The 21,304-nt window shown below is 37.2% G+C and overlaps 5 protein-coding genes across 5 annotated transcripts; 4 read left to right on the forward strand and 1 right to left on the reverse strand.

Moving 5' to 3' along the window:
• Nucleotides 1–219: 219 nt before the first annotated feature.
• On the forward strand, nt 220–3,733 carry si:ch211-148l7.4 (uncharacterized protein LOC563603 homolog). Its single transcript, XM_043225427.1, has 2 exons — nt 220–407; nt 714–3,733. The coding sequence occupies exons 1-2, from the start codon at nt 364–366 to the stop codon at nt 2,146–2,148; spliced, it is 1,479 nt and encodes a 492-aa protein (XP_043081362.1). The 5' UTR covers nt 220–363; the 3' UTR covers nt 2,149–3,733.
• A 99-nt stretch (nt 3,734–3,832) lies between these two features.
• Nucleotides 3,833–5,129, forward strand: snrpg (small nuclear ribonucleoprotein polypeptide G). Its single transcript, XM_043225428.1, has 4 exons — nt 3,833–3,981; nt 4,229–4,251; nt 4,440–4,564; nt 4,833–5,129. Exons 1-4 carry the CDS (start codon nt 3,950–3,952, stop codon nt 4,881–4,883), a joined length of 231 nt encoding a protein of 76 aa, XP_043081363.1. The 5' UTR covers nt 3,833–3,949; the 3' UTR covers nt 4,884–5,129.
• A 427-nt stretch (nt 5,130–5,556) lies between these two features.
• Nucleotides 5,557–9,813, forward strand: LOC122328977 (pyridoxal phosphate binding protein). The gene is made up of 8 exons (XM_043225106.1): nt 5,557–5,694; nt 6,584–6,691; nt 6,771–6,806; nt 6,888–6,963; nt 7,085–7,225; nt 8,222–8,364; nt 8,639–8,737; nt 9,138–9,813. Exons 1-8 carry the CDS (start codon nt 5,605–5,607, stop codon nt 9,291–9,293), a joined length of 849 nt encoding a protein of 282 aa, XP_043081041.1. The 5' UTR covers nt 5,557–5,604; the 3' UTR covers nt 9,294–9,813.
• Nucleotides 9,814–10,831: 1,018 nt separating this feature from the next.
• Nucleotides 10,832–15,113, reverse strand: tmed4 (transmembrane p24 trafficking protein 4). The gene is made up of 5 exons (XM_043225107.1): nt 14,909–15,113; nt 14,137–14,237; nt 13,875–14,000; nt 13,141–13,287; nt 10,832–11,982 (listed from the first exon to the last, which is right to left on the reverse strand). The coding sequence occupies exons 1-5, from the start codon at nt 15,045–15,047 to the stop codon at nt 11,833–11,835; spliced, it is 663 nt and encodes a 220-aa protein (XP_043081042.1). The 5' UTR covers nt 15,048–15,113; the 3' UTR covers nt 10,832–11,832.
• A 503-nt stretch (nt 15,114–15,616) lies between these two features.
• fam50a (family with sequence similarity 50 member A) lies at nt 15,617–21,227 on the forward strand. The gene is made up of 13 exons (XM_043225294.1): nt 15,617–15,866; nt 16,572–16,656; nt 16,983–17,082; nt 17,556–17,680; nt 17,787–17,863; nt 18,647–18,713; nt 18,891–18,952; nt 19,085–19,161; nt 19,648–19,702; nt 20,025–20,073; nt 20,222–20,292; nt 20,506–20,616; nt 20,926–21,227. The coding sequence occupies exons 1-13, from the start codon at nt 15,756–15,758 to the stop codon at nt 20,932–20,934; spliced, it is 999 nt and encodes a 332-aa protein (XP_043081229.1). The 5' UTR covers nt 15,617–15,755; the 3' UTR covers nt 20,935–21,227.
• The last annotated feature ends 77 nt before the right edge of the window (nt 21,228–21,304 follow it).

Here is a 21,304-nt window from a genome sequence, read left to right on the forward strand (position 1 = left end):
GTGTGTGTGTGTCATCTAAAATTTAATATTTTATTTCCGCTTTATTTATTTATTTTCCTAAATACGAACACTTGATAAATGCTCTTGTTAAAATAAAAATGTAACGTCTATATTGCTATAACGAGGTCTTTGCTGAGCCACTTTAAACGAATGATAATAAATGAGCCTTTTTTATGCTCACGTCCATTTACTACATAACGCGTTGGGGATGCTGGGAATTGTAGTTCTCCAAACTGCCTTACGTTAAGTTTTGTAGAAGCGCGTGGAAGTTGAAGTGAAAGTCCGTGTGCATTGATTTAGACTCACAATTTTCGCGTTTTTGCGTTTAGGAACCTGAAAACGCCTGCTGTAATGTCCACATAGATGTGCGAGAAACCTATTTTGTGTGATACAAAGTCCTCGAACGGGTAAGTTTGTGTGTCACTTGCATGTAAACAGCATAGCAAGACAACTAGCAAACTCTTCCTGTGTCACTGCTACAGTAATGCTGCGTGCAGTTGTGGTGGGTGTCTTCATTTTATAGCCAGAACATCGGTTTGATTCACTATTTTTACATTTGTTATCTTCGCCAGGTTAATTATGCAAACTGGTTTTATTAAAAAGATTGTAGTTACAGAAATATATAAATAAAATGTTACATTGTTACAAGTCAGATTTGAATTAGTTTAAATGGTCTGAATTTTATTTGCGTTTTTTTTTTCATTTCCTTATAGGAATATGGATTCTGTTCATTGCTGGAATGGGACAAAAGGTGATCAGATTCCCACTAGGGCTAGACCCATGTCGGACACCTTATCTAAACTGGCCCAACTGATCACTTGCATTGAGTACAAGCCAAAATCAAAGTCTTCCTTCATCTGCAAAGACTGCGGCCACAAATTCTCCGACCTGAAAAGTCTTGAGCGTCACCAGCAAAGAGAGCATGCACTACAAAAGCTCCATTGCTGTCAATGCTGTGGCCAAAAATTTGTTTTGCTCTCGAGTTTGCAGCTACACAAATGTTCTCATGCCTCATCCATGTGCCAGACGTGCATGGGGAAACCTCAGAGGGGTTCCTCTTGCCCTTCCTGCGGCACTGAATCAGCAGAAGATCCCTTTTATCACGATAATAGCCCCTATGCGTGTGCTCCATGCGGACAAGGCTTCAGCCACAAGCAAGAGCTGCTTCACCACCAGCAAGCGGGAGGCTGTCAGCCCGCCAAGACCCTCAAACCTCCTCCGCCTTCAGATGCCTCCTTACCTCCATCTCCTCCAAGCGCCAACTCATCTATTCCCACATGCACTTTGTGTCACAAAACCTTCCGTTCTTATGCTGGACTTGGTTGCCACATGCGCTTTTCCCATGCTCACGTGAAAAGCAGCACAGAGAACAAAAGAGTAGCCATAGTTAGTACATTCAAGAAGAAGAAGAAAGTTCTCATCTCGAGTATGTCGTTCCCATGCCGTTCCTGTGACAAATCATTTCCTAAGACATCGCTGCTTCATCAGCACAGGAAAGAGGAACACCGGCGGGAGATAAAGGTCAGGAAACTGCAGAGAACCTCTTTGAAGACCACCAGGCAGAGGCGGAAAGGTGAAACGTATCCATGCCTCCATTGCGGAAAAGAGTTCCTGCACCATCTAACGCTTCGGGCTCATTTTAGACACTACAGCTCTCACCACGAGATCCACCTCAAATTGAATGGCAAATCATCCAGCACTGACACAGCTGCGTCCTGCTCAAAGGCAGCAAAGCAGCTCCAACCTTTCCCAGGAAAAAGACCAAGAGGTAGACCTAGGACCAAAAATCTACCCGTTTTGATGGAAACCGCGCAAAAGGAAGAAGAGCAAACCGCTAGTGATGAAGACGAGGACGCCGAGTATCCTTGTACGTCATGCGAACAGGTCTTCAGTTCCAAAGCGAAGCTGTACGTCCACGAGAAAGTCCACAAGGAGCTCCCTGAGGAACGCGGTCAACCCGCCGACACGTGCAGGTGTTGTAGCGTGTGTACGGGTGGGATTCCCCTCGCTGAGATTCCAGAAGATTGTGAAAAGAAAGTCTATCACTGTGTGCCATGTGCCGAGGCGTTCATAGCCCTGAGCGCTTTTCTAGAGCACTGCCAGAAACATCTGATACGTGAAAATGAAGATGAATTCAGTGACGACTGAAAGAGCTTCTTTTTTTTTTTTCTTTCTTTCTTTCTTTTTTAAAAAATTGTTCACTCATTTTCTCACCAACATGTAATTCTAAACTAGTTTGTTTACTTTTGTTTTGTTTTTGTTTTTAAAAGAACCATTGCATATGTTTAGACAAGTACCATGAAAGTGATTAAAAAAGAGAAGCGGATATTCTTTACATTTTTTGTGTTTGCATATAGGTTTTTGTGACACACAAAATTTAAAAAAAATATATTTTTGGTGAACTATTATTTTAAAATCTCTGTCATCATTTACTCACTCTAATATATTGTGGAGCACAAAATAAGCTATTTTGAAAAATGATAACCAAAATGTTTTGTCAAATTATTTTTCCATATAATAGATGTCAATTTCGGCTCGATTTTCAAAATGCGATCTTGACATGAGAGTAAGTAAATGATAACAGGGTTTTGGGTGAACTGTGCTTTTAAGGCCAGTGAAGTAATTCCGCAGATGTTCAGGCTATCAGGAATTCCATTCATCAGGCATTTTTTGTTTTGTTAAACTGTATAAATATCAGTATTTTACAGGTTTTGATTTTGTGGGTATAATGTTGTGCGCAGGATAATTCAATCTTACCAATCTGAGCCAAACAATTGCATTTCGTCAGATACGGGTACCTAATTAAAACCACTTAAACTCAAAGCACAGTTTTGCTTCAGGTTCTATGTGTATATACCTCTATACAGATGTACATGTAGAAGTCATATCCATTATGTAACTGTGAGATATTTTAACACATACATTACTTCTGATTTCTAAATGGCCAGTGCCTAGCTGAAACACAAAACCAATTAAATGTATGTGCTGCTTTTTTGTTGTCTGTCAAGTTGGAGGATATAATATCTTTGCATCTGCTAGATTCGGCTACTGAAGTGTTTCAGCTTGTTTTATTATATAGCGTTTTACTTACATTGCGAAATTTGTATTTCGTAAACTACATGAAGCAAAGTAAGCTTTATTCTTCTAAAGTTGTAGAATCATTACAGATAGCCTTGTATACATGTTATTATATGCTATCAGACCAAATATCGCAAGTGTAATTTCATAAGTTTCTTATTAGACTGGATGAATGAATAATGCAGATATGAGACCTCAGATTAGATGACAAGTCCCTTTAATTAACTGATTTGTATATCAGGGGTTCTTAACCTTTAATAATAATTTGTTTCTGATGTTTTATGTAACACATCTAACATTTTCTCTTCCTAACACCAAACAGGCTGCAGTGATTTTTCAGCTGTTTTTTGCACTGACCTTTTTCGTCTTTGAACACTGTATAATATTTACTTTATGACTCGCATTGCAAATGATGAGTGCTAATATAACTATATTTTAACCCCAAATCGTTTATGAAAAATACAGGCTGGAGGCGTTTTAAATTTAGTTCTCTGCATTACTGTCTGGGTGTGTTTACTTGCAGATGCCTCCAGTATCACCTGCTTTGTCCCAAGATGTGTGATGATTTTCTTTTCTGTTGAATAATGTTTGTCAGAAAATTTACCTCATGTAAGGATTGCATTGGCGTTGTTTTCGAATAAATTGTCTAAAAAGCTTTGGTGGTTTTTGCAGTCGACATTACATGAACTTCATTGTTATTTGAAGTTATTATAGTTCATTCTCCGCTAAAGTAGGGGGCGGTGTCGCACACGGTGACTGGTTCAGAAAATCCCGCGACCCGGTACGTCACTTCCGCCACTGTTCATACATTGTTTGAAACGTGTTTCAAACGTTTTTGTTTTACAAAACTATTTGATCCGACCAAATAAACATGAGCAAAGCACACCCGCCAGAGCTGAAGAAGTAAGTATTTCGAGCCTGTTGTTGATCGTGATCGTAAGTCTTTTTGAAATGCGAGCGTAATTGAGTATAGCGTTGTTCTTCTCTAGCCGGTTTGTCTGCATCTATTTCACAACGACGTTATATTATTTACCGCGCAGAACCCACCGGCTATCGATTTCGTTTTTGTTATACTTTCGTATGAATTAGCTTTGGATGTCTGCACATATATCTGTAAATCAGTAAAAAAAAAAACATTTTTGTCTTTTAGGTTTATGGACAAGAAGCTTTCACGTGAGTATAGTGCATGATTTTCTAATTAAATATTATCCAGATAAAAAAAATTAATAAATTGTGATCGTAATCTTGAGTGGAAATAAATGACCTTATCTGAATGGACGTTCTCATAAACCCACGTGATAACTCTGTTCAGATTCTCTGTCGATTCAAATAACGTGTTTGTGTTTGGATGTTGTTTTCAGTGAAGCTCAACGGTGGCCGTCACGTTCAGGGCATCTTGCGTGGTTTTGACCCCTTCATGAATCTGGTCGTTGATGACTGTATAGAAATGGCTCCTGGAGGACAAATGAACACCATTGGGATGGTGGTGAGTACTTAATATCACAATCTGGTATCAAACGTTGCATAGCTCAAATGTTAAACATAAGCTGGCACAAGTGTCATATGGATAGACGTTATGTTCAGACAATCGTTTTGTATGGTAAGTTTTCTATTGGTAAGTTTAATTTATTGTAGGTCTTTAATACATCACTCAAAGATCGACAAACAGCTGTTTAATTCTCCCATTTCAATCACTCATGTTTTGTTGTGTGCAGTGATAAACGCTCTTGGTTTTTGTTCTGTTGTCTCTTCAGGTGATCAGAGGAAACAGTATAATCATGTTGGAGGCTCTTGAACGAGTATGAGGATGTCGTCCACTTTCTTTCCCTGCTTTTTTTTTTTCTTTTTTTGTACCCAGCAAATATAGAAAAGGCCATTTTCTCATGTCTTTTTACAACAAAGGCTTAATATTAACTCTGAAATCTTCGATTGTGTTTAAATATTGTTTTATAAACACCTTCCTTTTATTTTTATGTACCTTCCTATGTCTGTAGAAATTTGTGTACACGATTCATACATTTTTGTGAATAAATGGACTACGGTGTGATTAATCCAAAGTCTTTTTGTCATTCGTTTTTCGTTAATATTTGATTGTTCTAACATTTTCACTGCCTTGCTAGCTGTATGCGCTGAAAGTAAATCGATAATCTTTGTCTTGTTAGGACTTAAGTCTGTTAAACTGACAAATGTGCCTGAACAGCCCAAATGTACAGTGTTTCCTAGTCTGATATAGCTTTATTGGATATGCTTTTCTGTTGCCAGTGATAGGACAGGAAATGACAAAAAAGTCTTGGTCCAAGAAAATAAATGCTATATAAAATAGCCTGCAATAAAAACATTATTATCATTTTAATATACTGAAAGTATACTATACTGTCCTGTTTCTTGTGTTGGCTTTTTATTTACTGCGCGTAGGTAAGCTGCAACCAATATTCGTTAGAAGAGGCGAGACTTTTATTTTGTCTGGTAGTTGACCGGATTTGCCCGTGACGTCACGCGGCTAGTGTATACGCGAGCGCTGAGGCTATGTGGAGAGTAGTGATGTCGGAGGAGGTTGGGAAGAAAGTGCAGGCGGTGGTGGACCGGGTGAATCAAGCGGTTTCCCGGCGCCCGAAGGTCAGTTTTCGTCGCTTTCTTTTGAGTCGAATACTAAACAAAACCGTGCTTTCAAAACACGCTAAAAAGCAAACTATACACCTGTGCTCACCGTGTTGTTATGGCAGGGTTATGTAATCTCTTCAACCTTTACACACACGCGCGCGCGAGCGAGCTCCGTATAGTAACAAGGGATGAGTGACAGCCGGTTAATAATGACATTTTTTGCATGTTAACTGTAGAGCCGTAAAGTTATTATTATTATTAGGTATTCGGAATGACGGTATTAAATTTGAAAAGCGTGCAACTACTACTCAAGGGGAAGGACGTTGTGTGAATGAACGCATGTTGCATGAAATATCTAATTCTCAGCAGTCACGCTCCGGCAAATGAAATCTGCATGACAAGCGCCAATTACATGCACTTCAAACTCTAAGATTACATCGAGCCCTTACTTTTCGCTGTGTACACGAGGAGCAAACACATTGCCACATGAAGATTTGAAGTTGGACGGCGGTTGGAGGTTAAAGCAAATCATATTTATTGTGTGTGTGTGTGTTATTGTGTGTATCGGTGGCCAGAAATATTAGAACACTAGTATCTTCAGCGGTTTTGAGTCAAGTTATTTTTATCTTTTGTTGTAGTGTGTCGGCATGAAATCTAATTTATTTTGCCATTAATTGTAATGGTCATCATTTTGGCCACAACTGTATGTTATATAATTTGTGTATACTATATATTAAGTAACAATACTTAGCACTTATTATCTGATAATTTTACAACACTTTTGCAAAAAATGCCTCCGGAATCGATTCTAGTATTTTAATATTGTGAAAAAGATTTATTTCTGACATTGCTCCTAAACACTAAGCAATAAGCTTATTGACGGGATTTGTCTTTCCTTTTGTAGACGTTACCATGTATAGCCCCTCGTCTGGTTGCGGTTAGTAAGACTAAACCGCCGGAGATGGTGGTGGAGGCTTACAAACACGGACAACGGAACTTTGGAGAGAATTATGTAAGTTAATAAATAAGCATGCACGCACGTTTTGAAGCTCAGTCGAGTATTTCGAAGTAAATATCCTCTTTTTCCGCAGGTAAATGAACTTGTTGAGAAAGCTTCTCATCCCTTGGTATGAAGTCACACAAATTTAAATGTATCTGTTTAGTTGTTTTCGATCAAATGTCTTAATCGCTGTAAAACATCTTTATAGGTTGTCTCGTCATGTCCTGAAATAAAGTGGCATTTCATTGGTCATCTGCAAAAGAATAATGTCAACAAACTCCTCAGTGAGCGAAGCAGTTTCTTAACTTGAAATTGAAATAATAGATTGGCAGTAGCTACCTAGAAATATTGGACAGTAATAGGTTTTATTCTGAATTAACCCACATTCATTTAATTCAATCATAGGTGTCCCAAACTTGTATATGGTAGAGACGATCGATTCTATAAAACTGGCTGAAAAAGTCAACAGCTCATGGCAAAAAATGAGAGCTGCCAACACACAGCACTTAAAGATTATGGTTCAGATCAACACCAGCGGAGAGCACAGTGAGTATTCTTCACCCAAATCATCGTCAGCTCTGAATATATTATAAATTCTTATCTAAATACAGTATTTTTTAAATGTAATCTTTATAAGGATTGTGCGGGACGTGGCGTATCGTTTCACTATTGCCTATTTTTCATAGTTTTTTTTCAACGTGTCACAGCACATCCGACTTTCGTTATTTTCAGGCATGTTATTAAAATAGTTGTAACTTTTAATTTAACATTTAATTAGTATAACTGCACAAATGAAATGTCCCTAAATACTTTAAACAGGGTTACCCCCGGTCGTGGAATTTATGGAATATCGTGGAATTTTAAAAGGTCCGTTCCAGACATTGAAAGTCAGTTAATATTTGAGATTTTTGTCAAATCCAGTTTATTATTTTAGAGCAACTGCGCTGCAATTATTTTCCCAAATGCCATTTGTGTGGAAAATTACGTTATTATTCTAATTAGTCTATAAAACTATATTTTTATTTTATTTTTTGTTTTGTGGCAAGGCTAGTGAAAATATTAAAAGGGAAAGTAATCATTTGAATCACTGAAAAAATCCTTAGCGTTGATCCCTGTGGCAATTTTTCAGTACCATTTTATTCCCTTAAATTGGCAATCACTTAAGTCAAACGCAGTCACCAGAGTTTACTGGTTAACTAAGGCAAATACAAAATGACCGCTTCAAAGATGGAGTAAAAAAATGTCATGGAAATTCAGCTTTTTAGTCAGTGAAAGTCAAGAAATTTGACATTTGGCCCAGAGCGGAACTTTTAATGTTACAAAATCCCTTTCGATGCTTTGCGTTTAATTAGACGTTTGTGAATTGTAGAGATTCACATTTGGGAGCCTCCTACTGGGTTTCAGATGTGTTTTGCAATTTTGTTGAAATAGCCCGTATCAAAGCTTCAGATGTTGTTTGATGCGAAATCTTTTCTCAGTGTATCAGATGACTGTTTTTCTGAAACCTCAGCGTGATCGTCTCTCTTGGATGTGTTTCATCAGGTAAACATGGCCTGCCTCCTGATGAGACTGTAAACATGGTAAAACACATCGTGTCTCAGTGCCCTGCTCTTGACTTTGCGGGGCTCATGACGATCGGCCGTTACGGTTACGACCTCAGTGAAGGCCCTAACCCCGATTTCCAGGTGCATCGAATCAGCTGGACTTGCATACTTGAAGCCTCTGAAATATTAAAAGATATTTACCAAATTTGGGGTCAGAATAAGAAGTGTCTTATGCTCACCAAGGATGCATCATATTTAACACTTATATGTTATTAGAAATACAGTAATTAATATATGTGTGTTTGTGTGTGTGTGTGTGTGTGTATGTATGTAATATACAGTAGGAGCTGTTATTCAAGGATTTCACAACATAGCATGTTAAATGCAAGTATTAAATGAATTTATGTGTGTGTAGATGCTGTTGAAACGTCGCGAGGAAGTCTGTGAAAGCCTGAAGATCCCAGTAGAGCAGGTTGAGCTCAGTATGGGCATGTCTACCGACTTTGAACATGCGGTAAGTGTTGTTTCATTTCAATATACTCTTTTCATTGTAAAGTCACTTTTGTTCAGTTTGGATCCAACTTTATTTTAAGTGGTCTTAACATTTGAATTGAATCATTTGGTACAGTGCACCTACGTTGCCTTTATGTTTAAAAAAAAAAAACCACATGTGCAATTAATTCATATTATTACATTTATAATTACACTCTTATCTCATCCTTTACACGTTAAACCACGCTTTAACCTACCCATACCACCCTAAACTTACCCGTATCCCACCTCAATAGCAGCAAAAGTGTTTTGCAATACAATATGAACATAAGTACATTGTACATTTTTGCTGATGTAAATACATAGCGGTTTAAGCCACCTAATATAAAGTGGGACCTCAACTGTATTGTTTCTCCAAATAGATCGAGGTTGGCTCTACAAACGTACGCGTCGGCAGCACTATTTTCGGCACCCGAGAATACCCCAACACCCCAAGCCCCAGTCCGGAGAGAAAGCCAAAGGTCGTCTGTGAGGAAGCAGCCAGGAAAATGGACCGGCTCACGGTCACCGAGCAATGAATCATGGGGGAAAAAAAGGTTACCGAACTAATTGTGGGACCTCTTGGGCTTCTTCCCAATGACTGGGCTCACCATTCACCAGTCAAGGGCCTTTAATATGTCTTAACTAATGCTGCTGTCCTGCTCTTCTGTGGCGAAAGAACTAGCAAGAAGCGTGATATAGTAACTGGAATACTAAACTTACTTCCTGAAGCTGTTTTTATTGTCGAAAGCTCTCCAGAAGTGTCCTCCAGCCCTCTTGTAAATTCCTTAAGCTTGGTTTTCCGACTATTTTTATCAGACACAGGGTCAGCACATGCTCGGTTTCGTTGTGCCAATCGTAGATGTAAGGTATAATTTGTCTTTTTTGTTCAGTTAGATGTTAGTGACCCATTTTAACATCTAATTAAAACAATAGGATGTATCATTTTGGTTTATAGAAGTGTGTAGGTATATTTTATAGCGTGTCCTTGTATTGTTTTGTTCAAAACCATAAATGTAAATGATATAAATAGCACATTTATATAGTCTTGCTTCAGTATCCACTTGTTGCCGTGAAAGCCGTGTCAGTGAGATGTGCCGGGACTGGTGTGTGTGTGTGTGTGTGTGTGTGTGTGTGTGTGATGTTGTCATGTAAGTCATGTAGTATTTCATATCACCTGAAACACTGGTGTTGAGTTTAGCACTGATCAGCAGTCACTGGGTTCAGCACAGAACATAAAAAATGAAGATGCAGTGAAATGAATGACCACAGTGAAATAGATGATGATGGTGTTTCAGAGAAGCTGAGGGTCTGAGGCCTTTTACTATGCAAAAGAGAGATTATCCTGATTCTTAGAAGCTTGTTTAGAGGCAATCTCTTCATATATTTTTCTTTTAAAATTTTTGGGATTAATACAGTATTCTGTCCAACTAATGGCTTTACTGTTTGTGGTCGTTTGTGAAAAGCCATAACAGAAATTAACTTTTTTTTTTCCCCTCAATCTGTGTGTCAAATAACATCTTGTATCTTGACTATAGATAATTGTACATAAATATTTAATTAATTTAGCAGAGTTGAGCAATAAAACAACAGAAAATAAAATTATTTGTGTGGCATGTATAAATGCAGTGGTCAACTTTAGTATTTCATTTTATTAATATATAATGCTATATAAAGTAATTGGCATTCATTTATTGGTTTAAAAAAACAACAATTTTATTTATTTTTTATGTAATTTGTTTTTCTAATGGTAAGGAAGAAGCCATTCTAATTGGCTGATTTCATGCTCAAGAAACATTATATGATTTTTATAAAATGTTAAAATGCTGCTTAATTTTGTAGAATCAATTTTTTTAATGAACTGAAAGTTTAAAAGAACAAAAAAAAAAAAAGAGTCTTAGCTGCTTTTATCAATTAAATATATCCTTGGTAACAAAGTATTAATTTTTAATAATATATATTTTTTTAAATTATTGCTGACCCCAAAGTCTTGAATGATTTTAATTAAATAATTATTCATTTTCTAGTGTAAGTTAAGTATATTTTGCTGCTCATTCACAAAGACAGAGAACATTTGTCATTTTAAAACCCATTTAATTCAAAGCAACAACTAAAATATAGACACGGAAGCAGTGTTTATGAACGATGTGTCAAACAATGTAAAGACTGAGTACCAAGTGTACAGTTAAAGCATCTGCATGCACACTGATGAACAGTTTATTACAAAGCTTGAGTGACACTTGAGAATACAGCTGTGTTAACCTAGAAATAACCTTCAAGTTGTCGCATTATTTGTGCATCATGCAAACCAGCATTTTTATAAATTGGTACTTGTAAGAAGCCAGTACAAAATTTTCCAAAGATCCTATAAACAACATATATTTTTCAAACTGAACAAAACCCCAGAAAGTTTTCGTTACATACATTCCTGTGATTAAATGTGGTCAATGCAGTTAATAAATAAAGCATAAAAAGAACAAAAAAAACATATTTTGTAAACCACCAAGAAAGAAAATTCTCAAAACATGTATTTTTGTTTTTGGTCTAAGCAGCTACTCTGCAAGCTATAGTCAGTTAGCTTGAATAATATCCCCCTCAAAATCACCAACATCGAATGTATTTGAGAGCCCGAGTCGCACAGAATATGAAAACAAAGCCACAAATTTGTCAAAATCTTAAATACCTCAATATATACACATTAAAAACGTTGAAAAATGCTGAAAATGATTAGCTGGCTTGATTCTTCACATTTATCGGCAATACAACCTTGAAGTTTGACGTGACCGTAGCAGTATGATCATCACCTTAAAGGCAAAACAGCTTCCTATCTCGCGTTTTAGTAAAACGACCAACGCTCTAGATGAGAGACGTGTATAATAAAGGGTTATCAGTCATACAGCAGAATTAAGGGTTGTTATTATTCTGCCCGTTTAAGCTCATCGTGTCTGAATTTATCTGCTCTAGATAAAATTGTACCAAATTGAATAAAAAAAAAAAAAAGAAGAAGTATTTCCATGCTTAAACCACGACGGAAATGAATGTTACTTGAGTTATTGTCTCTGTAGTTCTGTCTGATCTTCACACCAGCTTTTTGGCCTCAAAGAAGCTCTTGAGATGTCTCATTTGCCAGATGCCGGTGATGATGAGGATGATGGTCTGAGCGATAGACCACCACAGGACGCGCTGGTTCGTGCTCTCGCTCGTCATACGGAAACGCTCCTCGCGGTACTGTGGAATAAATCACTAGGCTATAAAATGCAAGAGATTCTTCTGCTGCCACTATGCCCTGCAGAGAGCGGACGCTAAAACCTTCGTATCGCACGTTTATTATTATGTTTAACGTTTAAACACTGTTATATGCTTGATCTGTTTTAGTATATCTATATATTTTATTCTAGGCAAGTCAGGATGATTTGAGAAGGCTAAACTGATCAATAAGGTTATGATCGGCTCACTGTCTGCCTCCGGCCACAAAAACACAAACTTATATCTAACAAACAAAAAAATACTCAAATGTTTTTCTAAATGAATAAAAAAAGTAACGAAACAATCATTTTGCCATTACACTCAGTATAAGACGGTAGAAGTATATTACATTTCAAGTAATAAAATGTTTTTATGGTTAACTATAATAATAACTCCACTAGATACAGTACTAATTTTGATAAGACAGATGCCAAAAATGTTTCAACATCCTGAGCAGATACTTGCTTTCAGATATTGCGCAGATTTAAGTATAAATGGCTGAAAGGGATCCCTGGGTGTTAATATAATAGCTTAATACAATGTTAATGATGTCTTCTGCTGAAAGGTGTTGTAAAAAACGTTTTTGGGGCGTCATTATTTTACGTGCACTGTATATTCTGCATCGACATCAAATGGTTGCACTTGCTGAGATACTGAGGCTTTTTAATGTAACAAATGTCAGAATACAAAGTTAAGATACCATATTGTGTCATTTTTGGTTGTAATTTTCAGTCAAAGGGCCACAAGAGAAGCCATGTATGACTTTCATAGCCATTTTCTTAGCGATAATAAGAGTTGGACAAAATGAGAAGATGCCTGTAGACGAGTAAAACTTCCTAAAGACCGTTTCTTTGTCCTCTCCATTTCAGCTCTGATGCTTTTGACTCTTAGTAGACCGCGGCAACTGAAAGAGCTTACAAATGCTATGCCACCTGTAAGCGCTTTCATTAGCTATGGTCATCATATCAGTATTTTAGTTTCTGAGGTGTGTAGCTCACCGGGCGCAACCATTTCATGTCATCAAAATAATAATAATAATATAATTTTTCATTTACAGTGCACGGATCCCTATAAGTCTGGCTCAGCCAACACCACCTCACTCAGCGTAACCTGAAGCATGTTTCTGCCGCTGAAACTCACCCGCTGGTAGTTCTGCTCTTTCTGGATCTGTTCCACCTGGTCCAGGAGCTGTCGGACCCTCAGCTGCAGCTCGGTCAGCTTGTCTTTGGCTGCAATCTCTGGGTAGTTGTTGGTGTGTTCACCAACCTGAATGTCCAAGTGTACTCTCTGTAGGACAGCGTGATAGGAGCTTTCACATTTTTATGTTCACTTATAGGCCTACAGAATTAGGCAATGTAATGTTTTATTATCTATTAAATTACTGATATACAAGTCATTTCAAAAACATACAAATTTGACACACACACACACACACATATATGTTTATGTGTGTTTTTTTTAGGTTACTATGTAATCACATACATATACATATACATATATACACACACATATATATACACATGATTACATATTACACTAAAGCTGAAATACAATAGATATATTTGAATGAGAAACGTTGCCTTAGCAATTAACAAATTCAAATAAATTAAATTAGGTTTGTGTTTTTTTTATAAAAAGCAAAAAATTACTAAAATGTAAGCTAAAATTCTATTTAAAAGAAGCTAATTGTAACTATATTATAAAATAAATTACAAATATATAATACTAAAATCTCTCTACATTTGACATACACATTATCTGATGCAATTTGTTAAATACAGAGGCTGCATATTACACGGCTTACTACTCAAAAATGTCGGATTAATGTTTTGGACTGCAACTATAAAACGTATTGTGATGGATTTCAGTCATACCAGCTTTCCCCCGGCAAACAGCGCCATCTTGGTGGAGTTGGAGTGGAGGCAGATTTGATGCTCGCCTGGTGTGTGGGACGTGAAGGTGAAGCGGCCGTCTGAGCCGTACTGACGGGACAGGATGATCTGGAAAACACGGACAACGCGAAAACTACTTCACAGAAGTGCATAGGCCCCCAGATATTATCGCCAAATACAACCATATTAGTTCTCGTACCACAAATGCAGTTTGCTGATTAATGGAAATTTCGTAGAAACGTACCTTAGTATCAGGATCTTTGATTTCCACGTGCATGCCTAAACCGGGGGTGGATGGGAGAAAAGAGGCAGCCTGTTTGTCCCACAGCTGTGTTCTGTATCTCCCTAAAAAAAAAAGACACCAATAAAGCCCAACACTGCATGTTACCAGCATTTGCAACAGCGCTATTAAGCGAATAAGTAAAAAAAAGAATAAATAATTTTAAATAGTAATTGATGGACAGGAGTGAGTGAATTATTGCTTTATAAAATAAAATTCTGTCATCATTTATTTAGTAATTAGTGACCCAAAACAGCCTGGTTTGAACTTATCTTATCGAAATATCGTCCTTTGCGTTCGGCAGAACAAAGAAATTCATACAGGGTGACAGAATTTTCATGTTGGGGTGAACTCCTTTAATATAATTATTATTGCAGTACGTATATTATAGTACAAAGTCTCCTGTCGACATAACTGTTATTTATGCTTACTATAAGCAAACGATAAATGTGGCTGCTGGCGGAACTGGTTGCACCTGTATCTCAGGAACAGAAGCAGGATGCTGCACCTGCCACATCCTCGATCATGCTGAGCTGCTAAAAGCCCCCATTTATTTGGACAGATGGACGCATATAAGCATATCTATACTTCATATCTGATTTTACATCAGCTGTCTTCGTGTTAAGTGTTTTAGATGAGACAAACGGTCTATTACTCTACTGGTAAATTATCCAGATGAATAAACTAGCCGACAAAGCTAACCGATCACAGAGAGCCGATTTGACAACGGACGTACCGATCACCATGGTTTCGTCGGGTATTTCTTCTATAAAACATTTCTTCTCCGTCTCTCCGATGTGAAAGTAAAGGGCTTGGTTTGGAGAAAGCCAAGCAAACAGAAGCGTAAACCCGGTACAAAACACCGCCGCCTTCATCTCAATCCAAATCACCCCTCACTCAATCCAGGGATGCGAATCGATTTCAGAGTCGCTTGAGCTCGATTGTCACTACTGAAGGGCCTTTGTTTAATAAAAGTCCCTATATGTTCATCACGAGCTCGAGCAGCGTTTTCGGAAGCTTCTCTGCGGAAAAAGACACTTTAAGAACGTAATTTAATCATTTATTTTATTTAATAAATACGAATTGCATATTAGACTTCAGGAAATATACCTCTTGTGTTTGAATACGTAATGGTGGTTTTCTTCGTAAAAAATAAATCTAATCATTATAGTGATTTGCAGTAATTACTGATGAATAAAAGTGATAAATCTAATCATTATAGTAAGTTACACTAATTTTGCGCATTCAAAATTAAGATATATTTGAAATATCATAATCAATAAACCATAAAAGTTAAACTAAAAAGTCGTAGAAACGACTATTATAATGATAGATAATAATAGTAATAGTAATAATAAAATCATGTATAATATGTATTTATTTATTGGCGAGCAACATGGAGGACTTTTACTTGGGAACGCGGTCATCGCTCGCATCAACCGGAAGCAATACTGCGGTAATTACCCACAACCGCTTGCTTCAGTCGACAAGTTTCTCGTTTGTTTATTGACATAACTCAGGAGTTATTTGGCATTTTTTCTGTGACTTAATTCTGTTTCTAAATATCTTGTAAAAGAGCCGCAATGGCGCAGTACAAAGGAGCGGCGAGCGAAGCGGGGAGAGCGATGCAGCTCATGAAGAAGAGAGAAAGAGAGCGAGAACAGCTCGAGCAACTCAAACAGAAGATAGCAGAGGCAAGTGAGCCAGAAATATAAACACACTGGCCATTCAACCCGTTCTGACCACATTACTGCTTTATACAGCACGTTTTCTCAAAAGTGTAATGCCATGTAAAGTTTTCCATTATGTATGATAGTATGTACATGGTTTAACCCATAAAAGGGTTATTTCTCTTGCCAATTCTAGACAGCATAAAATCACGTCAGAATTATATGGTATTATATCACGTTGTTATAACTTTATTAGTGTAGTGTGTGAATTAAGGTGATGCAGGTTGAAATATGACTGGATCAAAAAGTGCATGTATAGGTTATACGAAATGTCAAAACTATTCACAAATTTCTCCAATAAATAAACACTTTAGTAAAATCATGTATTTGTAAAATTGTTGTCATGTGTTTATAAATATTTTTGTAATGATGGTGACCCAGTAGTTTAAACAGTAATTTATGATAGAAATTAATAACATACCATAATTAATTAAATAAAATAGTTTTTACTCGTAGGACACATTTTAAATGTGCCTTTTTAAAGCAACTTTTTAACGATACATTATTTAGCCTATAGTTTTGGGTCCACTATATGTCAATTGAGTGTGATTTGAGTGCTGCTCGTTAAAAGTATCATTATTAAAACAATCTTCATACGCAGTCCAAGTCGAAAAGCTTATGCTTTATGTATAACATCCCCCTAACTGACCATGGCCTTTTCCTTTCCAGGACAATATGGTGAAGTCCAACATTGATAAAAAGTTCTCTGCTCATTATGATGCTGTGGAGCAAGAGCTCAAGTCCAGCACTGTTGGTAAGAGAATATGATTTACTACAGATATGACATACTTCTTGCAGCTGATCAGGCTGCTTGTAGTTGATCAGAAAATGTTAGACGTTCTTGATATGACCAGAGCTGTTATTTGATCATCGTTAGATTGTTGTGACAATGCCAAATGTTTTAATTTAATCTGTTTGGAAACCTTAGTCACAACCAAGATCCTCCTTTGGAATTATTTTATCTAAGCCAGTAAGCCTAATTTTAGGGTTAATTCTTGTAAATTGGGATACTTTTTGTCCTTTGGGATAACTGGAATAAAATAATTATGTGTGAGTGAAGGACGTTGTTGTTCTCTGCAGGTCTGGTTACACTGAATGACATGAAAGCGAAGCAGGAAGCTCTGGTCAAAGAACGAGAGAAACAGCTTGCCAAGAAGGAGCAGTCAAAAGAGCTACAGCTGTAAGCCGTTTTCATTCATTTCAAATTTGCCTTTTGCTAAAATTGTAGTAAAGTGTGGCAAATTTAGCAGGTAAAATGTTTTTATTTTACTTCTACTGAATAAAGCAGGAATACTATGACCAAATTTCGATGGTGATCGTGCTTTTTTGCATACTTTTGAAGTAGCTCTCCTTCATTCACCTACTGCAATATTATGAGTGTGGGTATCTACAAAATGTGGTGAACTCAGGGGCTGTTGACAGAGACTTTTCTCTAGGTTCTTTCAGGCATGTCTTCGCAAATTTGGCAGACCCAATCCTCTGCTTGGTCTTTATTTAAATCTGCCCGGAGATATAGATATAGATATTTTATGTCAGGTCAGATTAAGTGAAATACTAGGTTGTTGAATATTCTTGCATTAAATCCTGCCTGCGTCCTTTATAAATCTGTATAAAGTTAGATCTTAAAGCTTCGTGTTTGGTCTGTTCTTGTAGGAAGCTGGAGAAACAGAAGGAGAAGAAAAGAAAGGAAGAGCAGAAAAGGAAGATTGCCAGTTTATCCTTCAATCCAGATGAAGGAGAGGAAGAAGAGGAGGAAGAGGATACCGAGGAGGAGATTTGTATGTCTTCCACAGAAGTGGAAAGAGCAGATGTCTACAAAACTAATTGTTCATAATAAATGTTTCTATAAGATAACAATGTATGTTGTACCCTTTTGTTTAACAGGCATTCCTGTAAAGAAGAACAAACTAGGAAAGAACCCAGATGTGGACACCAGTTTCCTGCCAGACAGGGACAGAGAGGTACATATCCTGCTTTTGAGGTCCTGTTAACACACGTTCAACCACAAAAAAATGAACTGTCTAAAATAATTGCATTTGCTTTTGTGTCAAAGAGCGAGTGATTGTCCAAAAGACCTCTTTTCAGGCATCTGAATGCAGTTATCCAAGACTGCTGGTGTAACGTGAGACATCCTCGGGGCCATACATCAAATAAAAGTCCAATAAAAATGCAGAGACATTGCTCAGATGTCAGCACACACCGAGACATCATTCTGAGCTGCGTATCGGTGTCAGCTGCAACAAGAATTACAGTTTTGCTCATGTGATTGTTTGTGGAATTATTTGGCTTAATTCCAGGCAGTTTCCATTAAGGTGTGGTGAATATCTAGATTCTGAGGTCTGACAGGTCGCCTGCAATTTGTCACGAAGCTTTGTTTGCGTTTGTGCTGTGGGTGTAAGGCCTGTATATGTCATGCGTTGGCGGGTCTAATAAAACTTTTATATGTGCGGTGTCTTCAAGAAGTTAAACAAACACTGAATGTTTTAACAAAATGATGTGATGATCTTGACAGTAATGATCGCTATGTGTACGTCACCTGCATCAACAATAAAAACGTTGAGCTAATTAATTTTGTAATCTCATCATGCCGCTGAAAAAAATTTAAAATACATTTTCATTTAGTTACATTCATTTAATAGCTATACATTTTGAAGAATGCGGTTATTTTTTAGAAAACTGCACCAAATAGCTTGTGAATAAGATGTTTTGTGTGCGTGTAACTGTGTGTAAAATGTGTCTTTTAGGAAGAAGAAAATCGTTTAAGAGAGGAACTAAGGCAGGAGTGGGAAAGAAAACAAGAGAAGATCAAAAGTAAGATATGAAGATCACAAAGCGCCGTTACGGTTATTATCTTTGTTTGATATCAGTGAACCTGGCCATGGGTTCAACTGAATCTATAGACTTAATTTAATTTTGACATGTCTAGTTATGAAGTAGGCACCAGCCAAAAGCAGCATACCACAAACCTGTTTTTCGGCTCTTTTTTAGGCGAAGAAATTGAAATCACGTTCAGCTACTGGGATGGCTCAGGGCATCGAAAAACTGTCAAGGCAAGTGCAGTTTTTGAACTACAAGCCACACCCAAAATGATTCTTGTGAAAATGTTCTAATGCATGTCCTGTATTGTCAAAATGTTGTTAACATTAAATGCACATTTGTTTGCGTATTTGTTGTTTGTGTAGATGAAGAAAGGCAACACAATTCAGCAGTTTCTCCAAAGAGCCCTGGAGGTCTTGAGAAAAGACTTCAGTGAGCTGAGGTAAACACATTCAGTTCCACCTTCTGTTAAAGCTTTGTGAAATTGCTTAATAGTGTATGCTCAGGGGTTAGGTCATTTGTTTCTGTGTTGATAAATAATTGCGAATAAATGCAATAAAAATGTTTAGGCTAATCAGGATATTATTTATTTAAAATTTATAGAGGCGTTAGATCAGTTTATCATTGGTCAGTGATAATAGCTTTTGCGTACGTTTACTAAATAGCGACATGCTCTAGTTAAATTATAGTGTAACTTGCAGTGAGTAAATATTGAATGTATGCTCAGTCTAATTTGGTTTCCTTGAAAGCATGCAGAAAGCATGCCGTCATTTAATTGTCATGTGCTTTTAGTGTCATGTAACTGGTGTCGAATGAAAACTATGTAGACAAAATCCAGACACTCTTTGAGCAGGAATGTCTGCTGCAGGTTTGTGTGAATTTATTTTTTGACTACGACATAATATAAAAGTTTGTTTGTGTTCTTCAGGTCGGCAGGGGTGGAGCATCTAATGTACATTAAAGAGGATTTGATTATCCCACATGTGAGTAAAGTTTCCACCACAAAGATAATGCTTTTTTTCTCCTAAATCTCTTACGTAACATGTCTTAAATCTCTCGTAAATCGTTGGTAGAGACGTCATCATTTATGAAGATTGTCAGAAAGTCCGAATTTGTGACAATCACAACTACTTTTTATGATGCAACATGCTTTACAACGTTGTGTTTAGACTTTGTTCACAAAGACCAGCAAAAGTAAATAGTAAATCAGATTAAAAAATTTTATGTTAAATATTTGTATATATATCACATAGTGCCTTTTTGAAAAAGCATCCCTCATTGACTAAAAACCTGCTTTTCTTCCAGCACCACAGTTTCTATGATTTCATTGTGACAAAAGCAAGAGGCAAAAGTGGTAAGTTCCTACTTTATTCTCCACATTTAGTCTTATAGACTTACATGTGGCTTTTATTTTCATTTTTGACTCTCATATTTTTGCCTGCAGCTTTTTGATTTGTATCTGTATTTATGGCACTGAATTTGAGTTTCGTGATTCTCCTCAGGGCCTCTTTTTAATTTTGATGTGCATGACGACATTCGGCTGGTGAACGATGCCACGGTTGAGAAAGATGAGGTAAGGTGATTTTTTGACTGTCAGCATAATATCTGATCCACCCAGAACCATCCAAACTGACAGGAAGAGACCTATAAAGATTTGATGCCTCAAACATTGGACAATGAGCGGCATGTTTTTCCTCCGCTCACTGACATGTTTCAGCCTGAGAACTCGAACACGATGTTTTTTGGATTATTTTACAAAGCTCTTTGTTTTACTTCGTTTGTCTAGTCTCATGCCGGAAAAGTGGTGCTGAGGAGCTGGTATGAAAAAAACAAACACATCTTTCCCGCCAGCCGCTGGGAGCCTTATGATCCTGAAAAGAAATGGGACAAATATACTGTAAGTATCTGCAGGCCAATCATTGTAGTCTCCAAAGTTGCCTGCAGCTTTTTTGTGGAGTGGCAGAACCATATGAAAGAAGCTTTGTGAACTTGACATGCATGAACCTGACATGGTCTGAAATGGTCCTAACCAAAACCAAACACCGATGTGTTCCAGGACTAGCTAAAAAAGTTTTTTGATTGATGAAAAAAAGATGTCGGCAGAGTACAAATAAATCACGGCGACGTTTTGGGTCTTCTGGGGTTAAAAAAATGCTGTGGTTGGATTCATAGCTTGTTTACATACACGTTTCGCATTGCGTTTCAGATTCGGTGAGATGTCAAATCTACGGGTTCCTGAACCATCCCGCTGTGTTGTTGGCTTTATGAACACCTGGCAGCAAAATGCTTCGTCTTGCGTAGCATTTTTGATTATCCATAACTGTTTGGACCCACATTTTCATTGTATGAAGATGAAGCCTAAACCAGTCCGATTGTTCACATTCTGTCATACGCTCATTGCCAGAACTAACCTGACATCTTCTCCTTCTTCGTTGTAAATAGAGTCATGAGTGTTTCAGTCATTTCTTGAATCCTATTCAAAAATAAATTCCTCATTTATGTACCTTTGCAATGTTTCCTGTCGAGTCATTTCAAAATCTGTCCATCTTTACTACCAGCGCTTCTTGAAGATTTGTTTTTATGTA

This window comes from Puntigrus tetrazona, chromosome 23, assembly GCF_018831695.1.
Source record: "Puntigrus tetrazona isolate hp1 chromosome 23, ASM1883169v1, whole genome shotgun sequence".
In the NCBI taxonomy this organism is placed as follows: domain Eukaryota; kingdom Metazoa; phylum Chordata; class Actinopteri; order Cypriniformes; family Cyprinidae; genus Puntigrus; species Puntigrus tetrazona.